This window comes from Gymnodraco acuticeps, unplaced genomic scaffold (assembly GCF_902827175.1).
Source record: "Gymnodraco acuticeps unplaced genomic scaffold, fGymAcu1.1, whole genome shotgun sequence".
NCBI lineage: Eukaryota > Metazoa > Chordata > Actinopteri > Perciformes > Bathydraconidae > Gymnodraco > Gymnodraco acuticeps.
Window position 1 is genome coordinate 5,859 of NW_022989997.1, and position 10,662 is coordinate 16,520.

The following is a 10,662-nucleotide window of genomic DNA, read 5'->3' on the forward strand; positions in this document are numbered from 1 at the left end:
GACACCTATCATGCAAAATGCACTTTTTGATGTCTTTTCTACATCAACATGTGTCCCCGGTGTGTCGGGGAACTCAAGCAGCGTCAGAAAATAAAACCCCCTCTCTTTTCCTCCGTACCCAAATCTCTAAAAACGGGGAACAACGGAGCTGATCCAGATTTGCGTCCGATATGACGTAATATCTGAAATGTGGACCCACGGGCCAATCAGAAACGTTGCTATCAGAAACAATGCCCGACTGTTTTGGACGTAATATGGTCGGTGTTTACATTAGCATCGCTAACACTCAGAGCTAACCTGTACTGGAGAGCATGTGTGTGAAGAAGCAGGAAGTAAAAAGGAACTCACCTTGTGGTATAACCGGCAAGAGAGAAAGCCTTTGAGCTCCAAACTGTTTCAGAGAGAATCCTTGATGATCCATGATATGGCGTTTCATCACGGCAGCATTTAGTTTAGACGGTAGCTGCCGGGTCCCGCATGAGCTCAGACCCCTCCTCTTTAAAGCTTTATACCCAAATCAGCATTTTTGAAACAGGAAGTGAAACAGAGGGATATGAGGCATGGCTAGAATGATCTGTTTGGTATTTTGAGCAAAACACTTCATAGACATGTTTTGTTATATATCTGAGACCTATGCTATCGCCTAAAAATAGCATGATAGGTGACCTTTAAATAAATACATAACAAGCATGAAATACACCCGTCATATTTCCTCTTATTATCAGCAATCTGAGGCTTTTGTTTTAAGGAATGAGCTGCTAACAAAATAAATGAAACCTTATGGAGAGCTGTTGTGTTTCCTAAAGCATTTAAGTATCAAGAATAATTTACCAACATTTTGATTGATTTAGCGAACTTATAACTCGCTTTATGAGGCGATATGCCTCTAGTGAGCGGCCCAGCCCGTCGTATATTTTGGACTCTATCCAAGACTCAAAACAAAGACATTTGACTGGAACAATAGCTACATGTATCTTCAAGAATATAATAAAGATATGTCCCTAGCCTTTAATTTAATTTTAGTTTTGCCTTGCTGGCCTTTTGTTACATGATTGTAATGTTGTTGTAACCAGCATGTTATTGCCATGTGACAATAAAGATTTGAATTACAATAAACAAACTATCTCTTGCACTGTTGAAAAAAGGTTGATCTATTTTTCCATCCGCTGTATAGAACAGGTATTAAAGGTCTCCTATTATACTATTCTTAGTGTTGAGGAAATATTTTCCAAGGTCCATAACTTTGCCCCAGTGTATCAGTTCATGCTGTCCTGACTGAGCACAGGCACCTGTAACCGTGGCTGCTGTGCTCTCAGTGTTGTGTCTCCCTGTTCCTGCCTGGTGGCGTCAGCTGATAGAGGTGTTATCATTCTATCTTGTTATGCAGCATGTTGATTATTCTCTCTGAACTAGCTAAATACACGGGTCTGGGGTAGAGTTCTTCAGAATTGACGTGGCAACTCTCCCGTGCAGTCAGAACCTCTGGCTCTTGGACTTGTGATGTGAATTCTCCGGCCGAAGCTCCAAATAAACCATCAGTGTTTGACATCAAAGCTCCTGCTCTTCCCGTGTCGGTGACTCCCACTGCGTTGCTGCTACACAGAAGTTTCCTCTACACTTAGGCATATATTATAGGTCTCAGATATATACAAATATAAAAAGAAACATGTCTATGATGTGTTTTGCTCAAAATACCAAACATATCGTGCGTTTTAGACATCCGTCATATACCTCTGATCAGCTCTGTTGGAGAAACGCTGATTCTAAAAGACATTAAAAAGACTTTTTACACTACTTTTTATTTTGTATTTTATGACGTATGTTGGATTGTTGCATACGATTTTCATTGCCATTTCTACCCTGTAGCCTTGTGCATATGACAATAAAACCTTTCAACTTTGAATGATAGGACAGATAACTCACATCCTTGCTTGACCTCCTTCCAGCGAAACTGGTGTCTGCGCACCACGGAGAACACCGAGTCGTATCCCTGCTCCGTAATCATCTCCAGCGCCTCCTTCAGGTGGAACGGGTGGAGGCAGGGGGACGTCGCCTGGAGGTGGCAGATCACATCCACCTCTGAGGAAACACAGAGTCAAACAGCTGCTGGACACCAAGAGTACACACATATCCTTTACTCAAGTAGAAGTACAGATACTCGTGTTTAAAAATACTCTGGTTAAAGTAGAAGTACTGACTAAACTTCTTTACTCAAGTCAAAGTAAAGAGGCTTTGAAATGTACTTCAGTAAAAAGTACCCATAACTATCAGCTGTTTTAAGGAGTACCTGACCTCCCTTTATATTAATAGAACAATAATGTCATTGTTAGCTAATGAATGTTTCCATGCTGAACAACGGCAACATGACAACGTTTCCATTGGTCCCTCTTCTTTAGAGAAGACCAGGAAATGATGGATACACGGATCGTGTTCAAATCAATAGGCACGCAATGACTCTAAAGAATAATGATCACGCACCAAACACACATTCAGACTAAAGGAACCAGCTGTTTGGAGAATGAGAGAAGTAGAAAGTACAGGTATTTGAGTTCAACATGTAAGAAGTAGAAAGTACAGGTATTTGAGTTCAACATGTAAGAAGTAGAAAGTACAGGTATTTGAGTTCAACATGTGAGAAGTAGAAAGTACAGGTATTTGAGTTCAACATGTAAGAAGTAGAAAGTACAGGTATTTGAGTTCAACATGTGAGAAGTAGAAAGTACAGGTATTTGTGTTCAACATGTAAGAAGTAGAAAGTACAGGTATTTGAGTTCAACATGTAAGAAGTAGAAAGTACAGGTATTTGTGTTCAACATGTAAGAAGTAGAAAGTACAGGTATTTGAGTTCAACATGTAAGAAGTAGAAAGTACAGGTGTTTGAGTTCAACATGTAAGAAGTAGAAAGTACAAGTATTTGTGTTCAACATGTAAGAAGTAGAAAGTACAGGTATTTGTGTTCAACATGTAAGAAATAGAAAGTACAGGTATTTGTGTTCAACATGTAAGAAGTAGAAAGTACAGGTATTTGGGTTCAACATGTAAGAAGTAGAAAGTACAGGTATTTGAGTTCAACATGTAAGAAGTAGAAAGTACAGGTATTTGAGTTCAACATGTAAGAAGTAGAAAGTACAGGTGTTTGAGTTCAACATGTAAGAAGTAGAAAGTACAAGTATTTGTGTTCAACATGTAAGAAGTAGAAAGTACAGGTATTTGTGTTCAACATGTAAGAAATAGAAAGTACAGGTATTTGTGTTCAACATGTAAGAAGTAGAAAGTACAGGTATTTGGGTTCAACATGTAAGAAGTAGAAAGTACAGGTATTTGGGTTCAACATGTGAGAAGTAGAAAGTACAGGTATTTGTGTTCAACATGTAAGAAGTAGAAAGTACAGGTATTGTGTTCAACATGTAAGAAGTAGAAAGTACAGGTATTTGAGTTCAACATGTAAGAAGTAGAAAGTACAGGTATTTGGGTTCAACATGTAAGAAGTAGAAAGTACAGGTATTTGTGTTCAACATGTAAGAAGTAGAAAGTACAGGTATTTGTGTTCAACATGTAAGAAGTAGAAAGTACAGGTATTTGGGTTCAACATGTAAGAAGTAGAAAGTACAGGTATTTGAGTTCAACATGTGAGAAGTAGAAAGTACAGGTGTTTGTGTTCAACATGTAAGAAGTAGAAAGTACAGGTATTTGGGTTCAACATGTAAGAAGTAGAAAGTACAGGTGTTTGTGTTCAACATGTTAGAAGTAGAAAGTACAGGTATTTGGGTTCAACATGTGAGAAGTAGAAAGTACAGGTATTTGGGTTCAACATGTAAGAAGTAGAAAGTACAGGTATTTGGGTTCAACATGTTAGAAGTAGAAAGTACAGGTATTTGGGTTCAACATGTGAGAAGTAGAAAGTACAGGTATTTGAGTTCAACATGTGAGAAGTAGAAAGTACAGGTATTTGGGTTCAACATGTAAGAAGTAGAAAGTACAGGTATTTGGGTTCAACATGTAAGAAGTAGAAAGTACAGGTATTTGAGTTCAACATGTGAGAAGTAGAAAGTACAGGTATTTGAGTTCAACATGTAAGAAGTAGAAAGTACAGGTATTTGAGTTCAACATGTAAGAAGCAGAAAGTACAGGTATTTGAGTTCAACATGTAAGAAGTAGAAAGTACAGGTATTTGTGTTCAACATGTACGAAGTAGAAAGTACAGGTATTTGAGTTCAACATGTGAGAAGTAGAAAGTACAGGTATTTGAGTTCAACATGTAAGAAGTAGAAAGTACAGGTATTTGTGTTCAACATGTAAGAAGCAGAAAGTACAGGTATTTGAGTTCAACATGTGAGAAGTAGAAAGTACAGGTATTTGAGTTCAACATGTAAGAAGTAGAAAGTACAGGTATTTGTGTTCAACATGTAAGAAGTAGAAAGTACAGGTATTTGGGTTCAACATGTAAGAAGTAGAAAGTACAGGTATTTGAGTTCAACATGTGAGAAGTAGAAAGTACAGGTGTTTGTGTTCAACATGTGAGAAGTAGAAAGTACAGGTATTTGGGTTCAACATGTAAGAAGTAGAAAGTACAGGTATTTGGGTTCAACATGTAAGAAGTAGAAAGTACAGGTATTTGAGTTCAACATGTAAGAAGTAGAAAGTACAGGTATTTGAGTTCAACATGTAAGAAGTAGAAAGTACAGGTATTTGTGTTCAACATGTAAGAAGCAGAAAGTACAGGTATTTGAGTTCAACATGTGAGAAGTAGAAAGTACAGGTATTTGTGTTCAACATGTAAGAAGTAGAAAGTACAGGTATTTGAGTTCAACATGTAAGAAGTAGAAAGTACAGGTATTTGAGTTCAACATGTGAGAAGTAGAAAGTACAGGTGTTTGTGTTCAACATGTAAGAAGTAGAAAGTACAGGTATTTGAGTTCAACATGTAAGAAGTAGAAAGTACAGGTATTTGTGTTCAACATGTAAGAAGTAGAAAGTACAGGTATTTGGGTTCAACATGTAAGAAGTAGAAAGTACAGGTATTTGAGTTCAACATGTAAGAAGTAGAAAGTACAGGTGTTTGTGTTCAACATGTAAGAAGTAGAAAGTACAGGTATTTGGGTTCAACATGTAAGAAGTAGAAAGTACAGGTATTTGAGTTCAACATGTAAGAAGTAGAAAGTACAGGTATTGAGTTCAACATGTAAGAAGTAGAAAGTACAGGTTATTTGTGTTCAACATGTAAGAAGCAGAAGTACAGGTATTTGAGTTCAACATGTGAGAAGTAGAAAGTACAGGTATTTGTGTTCAACATGTAAGAAGTAGAAAGTACAGGTATTTGAGTTCAACATGTAAGAAGTAGAAAGTACAGGTATTTGTGTTCAACATGTAAGAAGTAGAAAGTACAGGTATTTGAGTTCAACATGTGAGAAGTAGAAAGTACAGGTATTTGAGTTCAACATGTAAGAAGTAGAAAGTACAGGTATTTGTGTTCAACATGTAAGAAGTAGAAAGTACAGGTATTTGGGTTTCACATGTAAGAAGTAGAAAGTACAGGTATTTGAGTTCAAACATGTGAGACGTAGAAAGTACAGGTGTTTGTGTTCAACATGTAAGAAGCAGAAAGTACAGGTATTTGAGTTCAACATGTAAGAAGAAGAAAGTACAGGTATTGAGTTCAACATGTAAGAAGTAGAAAGTACAGGTATTTGAGTTCAACATGTAAGAAGTAGAAAGTACAGGTATTTGGGTTCAACATGTAAGAAGTAGAAAGTACAGGTATTTGGGTTCAAACATGTAAGAAGTAGAAAGTACAGGTATTTGGGTTCAACATGTAAGAAGTAGAAAGTACAGGTATTTGGGTTCAACATGTAAGAAGTAGAAAGTACAGGTATTTGAGTTCAACATGTGAGAAGTAGAAAGTACAGGTATTTGGGTTCAACATGAAAGAAGTAGAAAGTACAGGTATTTGAGTTCAACATGTAAGAAGTAGAAAGTACAGGTATTTGTGTTCAACATGTAAGAAGCAGAAAGTACAGGTATTTGAGTTCAACATGTGAGAAGTAGAAAGTACAGGTATTTGAGTTCAACATGTGAGAAGTAGAAAGTACAGGTGTTTGTGTTCAACATGTAAGAAGTAGAAAGTACAGGTATTTGAGTTCAACATGTAAGAAGTAGAAAGTACAGGTATTTGTGTTCAACATGTAAGAAGTAGAAAGTACAGGTATTTGGGTTCAACATGTAAGAAGTAGAAAGTACAGGTATTTGAGTTCAACATGTAAGAAGTAGAAAGTACAGGTGTTTGTGTTCAACATGTAAGAAGTAGAAAGTACAGGTATTTGGGTTCAACATGTAAGAAGTAGAAAGTACAGGTATTTGAGTTCAACATGTAAGAAGTAGAAAGTACAGGTATTTGAGTTCAACATGTAAGAAGTAGAAAGTACAGGTATTTGTGTTCAACATGTAAGAAGCAGAAAGTACAGGTATTTGAGTTCAACATGTGAGAAGTAGAAAGTACAGGTATTTGTGTTCAACATGTAAGAAGTAGAAAGTACAGGTATTTGAGTTCAACATGTAAGAAGTAGAAAGTACAGGTATTTGTGTTCAACATGTAAGAAGTAGAAAGTACAGGTATTTGAGTTCAACATGTGAGAAGTAGAAAGTACAGGTATTTGAGTTCAACATGTAAGAAGTAGAAAGTACAGGTATTTGTGTTCAACATGTAAGAAGTAGAAAGTACAGGTATTTGTGTTCAACATGTAAGAAGTAGAAAGTACAGGTATTTGGGTTCAACATGTAAGAAGTAGAAAGTACAGGTATTTGAGTTCAACATGTGAGAAGTAGAAAGTACAGGTGTTTGTGTTCAACATGTAAGAAGTAGAAAGTACAGGTATTTGAGTTCAACATGTAAGAAGTAGAAAGTACAGGTATTTGAGTTCAACATGTAAGAAGTAGAAAGTACAGGTATTTGAGTTCAACCATGTAAGAAGTAGAAAGTACAGGTATTTGGGTTCAACATGTAAGAAGTAGAAAGTACAGGTATTTGGGTTCAACATGTAAGAAGTAGAAAGTACAGGTATTTGAGTTCAACATGTAAGAAGTAGAAAGTACAGGTATTTGAGTTCAACATGAAAGAAGTAGAAAGTACAGGTATTTGTGTTCAAAGTGTAAGAAGTCAAGGTAAAAAGTTGTCAGAAAAATAAGTAGTGGAGTAAAGTACTGATACCAGAAACATGTACTTAAGTACAGTAGCGAAGTATTTGTACTCCACTGCTTCCTACCTCTGCATTTCACTGTTAATGATCTGCCATCTCTACTTCCTCTTCAGTAAAGGAACACATAATTATTTCGGGGCTTTCCCCCTGTTTGTAAGGTAAGCTGACAGATCAGATTTACTGTCATTGTAGAGGCAACACAATGCAGTTATTTACAGAAGTTATATATACAATACCTACAACAAATGCAATTAGTATGCAGAGGTGGGAGAAGTAGTTAGATCTTGTACTTGAGTAAAAGTAGAAGTACCAGAGTGTAGCAATACTCTCTTAAAAGTAAAAGTCCTGCATTAAAAATGTTACTCAAATGAGTCCTTTCATTTGGAGAATTGGAACGGCACTTATCATGGCTGCCACTGAGGGACTTCCGGGTCATTTCACTCCGTTAGGAAGGTTCCTAAGCTAAATGGACTATTGGAATGCAACCCGTGTCTCTGATCAAACACACACACACATCCTGGTTGATGTTGACGTACCCGGAGTGAGTCTGGAGAACTCCTGGATGGTATCCAGGGATGAAGAAGAGTCTTTGGAAACCTCCGGACTCCTGCGGTGGACCTGCGCTCCCCAAGCTTTCGCCACCTTTTCAATCTCATCGTGGTCGGTGGACACCCAAACACTAAGAGAGATAAAAGTGTGTTATTATTGATATTAGGGTTCGATGTAGGGCTGCGAAATTTGGAAAAAATGACTAATTGGGATTATTCTGATTGAGATTGTAACTGCGAGATTGGAGGGATTTTTGGCTGCGATTCCAATACGCATTTAATATCTTGCAGCCCTAGTTATACCGTGTTTGCAATCATCTCTTCACATATACTTTCATTGCTTTACTCGTACAATACAACTTTATTTATAGCACTTTATAACCCCGAGACTAAAGTGCTGTACAGAGAAATTAATAAATAACCTCACAAACCATCAAGTAAATAAAAGGTAGGCAAAAGCTACAACAATAAATCAACAGGTAAGGCTGATACTTGCACAGTTTAAAGGGGTTGTGGCAGGGTTTTGACATTAGGGGGTTTAGGGTCTTAAGATAAGATAAAAAGTACTTTATTGATCCCAATTTGGGTATTGTACATAAGAGAAATTAAAAGACTAGAGGCAAGAGCTAAAAGGTAAAATAATCAACAATAAATGAACAGATAATGCGGATACTTGCACACTTTAAAGGGGGTTTGGCTGCTCTACTATTTTAAATTTGTGGAGCTAATTCTCAAAAATAATTGCATGTACCTCTGAAACATCCCAGAGTCCACAGCAGCCCGGAGGACCCATCCGAGCAGAGGAACTCCGGCCAGCATCTTGATGTTTTTCAGGGGTATCCCTTTACTTCCTCCGCGGGCCAGGATCAGCGCGGCGATGTGTCTCTTTCCATCCGCCTTGGAGAGCTTCTGAGCGGGCAGCAGTTCGTCCGTCTGCCCGGTACCCTCTGGAGGATCGACTGTCTTCCTGGTGTCCATAATAACTCTGGATGCAAGGTGTGGTAGACAATGCGGGTTACTGTCCACCTAAGGAAGGCAGAATGACTCCGAAATGTCGGTTTAAGTAGAAAGGAGTATACTCGTGAAACACCCCCTGCTTTCTTCTGGTGCTGTTTTTCATGCTGTTCATTCAGCCTTGATGCTCTTCACTGCTCCCTGCTGCTGCTGTGGAGAAATGTTTTTTTCTCCATAAGATTCAAAGGTTTTATTGTCATATGCACAAAGCTAAATACCATACCTTTACCATCATTACAAAACACTCTTCTATACAACAATTGTGCAATATTATTATTATTATTATTATTAATAATGTTCGATAAATAACGTGCAATTACGTATCTGCCACTACGTCTTTTTTGCTATACCTTATACCAAATACTGTTAATGTGTACATTAATGTGACCATCTATGTTAAATAAATAAAATCCTATCTTATCTACAATGTAGAAATGGCAATGACATGTTTCTTTATTGCGGTGATAACGATTTATATAAATTAGTATATTGCAAGATCACAACAGGAATGTTTATCGGGGCACTTAACTTATTTTGTTACTTCCTTATCAATGCATTTATGGGCTGCTTTTAGTGAGATTAACCCAAGAAGAAGTATTAATATCCCTTACTTAGGTAAAAGTATTAATACCACAGTGAAGAAACACTATGAAATCCTGCAAGTAAAATATAACTTATTTTGTTCATCATTTACTCCGTCTAACTGGTAAAGGTATCTTAATTTGTAAGAGAGGCTTCTCAATACTCAAATTTCCCCTCCTCGACTCCCCTCCTCGACTCCCCTCCTCGGTTCCCCTCCTCGAGACTTACGGCCCGTCTACACTACAGGCGTCAAAACATGCTTTCAACGCTTCGCCCATTCATTTGAATGGGGTGACGTAGGATATTTTCAAACTTCGCCGAACTGCATTGTGGGTAGCATGGCAAGGCGTTGCAAGCATCGCGAGCGTCTATCGGCGTCAAAAGTTGAACAATGTTCAACTTTTGAGGCTCGATGCTTGCTCGAAGCTGGCGTCAGCCAATGAAATCCCGTGTATGCAAATCTGCCAGTACAAGCGCTAGCCAATCAAACCGCGTGTATGCTGGGAGAGACTACGCAGGTCATTTCCTCATATTCAATAAATGGAGGGAAAATTCATTATAGCGGTAGTGAATCACCCGGTGCTGTATGATCAGTCTCTGTTTATCTACCGGGATACAAACCAGAGGAGCGAGGCATGGAGGGAGGTGGCAGAGACAGTGGGTGAAACTGGTAGGTTTTCGCCTGTTTGGGGATTTTATATCCAGTTTACTTCGTTTTAACATTGCTATTGCTTTGTATGTCGGGGGCGGGAGATTCATGTGATTGGTTGTTGGTCGCGTTGCTCGCAAAAAATCGCCAAGCCTCAGACACGCCCAGCTTCGAGCTTTTTCGACGCCTGTAGTGTAGACGGGCCGTTAGGCTGCTTCTCAGGTCGATTAAATGAAATCCTTGCTTCCCTCACTTGCGTCGTTTCCCTGCGTTTAGTCCCTCCCACCAGGGAAGCATGGAGGGACGCAAGGAAACCACGAGAAGCAGGGAAATGAGTTTTAAGAGCAATGGGACGTCCTTTCCTCCGGAGCGTCACGTGAAGCGACGTCCGTTTGTGATGACGCTGCACAGCTGATGTCTGACAGCAGCTCTGTCCCCGTTATTTCCACCCCCCGCCTCTGTTAGTACACATTGACTGACACAAACATTTGTATCATCTGTTGTAGACCCCAATAAATAAAATAAAATAAGAACTCATTCTCAAGAAAGATAAACGCCATTCTTAAAATGTATAAACGAACATTAGTTTTATTAATATTGATTAGAGTGCACAATAGAAATAAAATAATTGAGAGAAGAAAAAGAGATATGTTATCTATCAAAACCCAGTTAGATT

General features: G+C 38.2%; 1 protein-coding gene across 1 annotated transcript; it reads right to left on the reverse strand.

Moving 5' to 3' along the window:
- Positions 1–1,923: 1,923 nt before the first annotated feature.
- Positions 1,924–9,484, reverse strand: LOC117544095 (N-acylneuraminate cytidylyltransferase-like; the record flags this gene model as incomplete). Its single annotated transcript, XM_034212897.1, is given in 3 exon segments — positions 1,924–2,079; positions 7,730–7,872; positions 8,493–9,484. Coding segments are annotated over 3 exon segments (526 nt in total), but the record flags the coding sequence as incomplete, so codon positions are not given.
- Between the last annotated feature and the right edge of the window lie 1,178 nt (positions 9,485–10,662).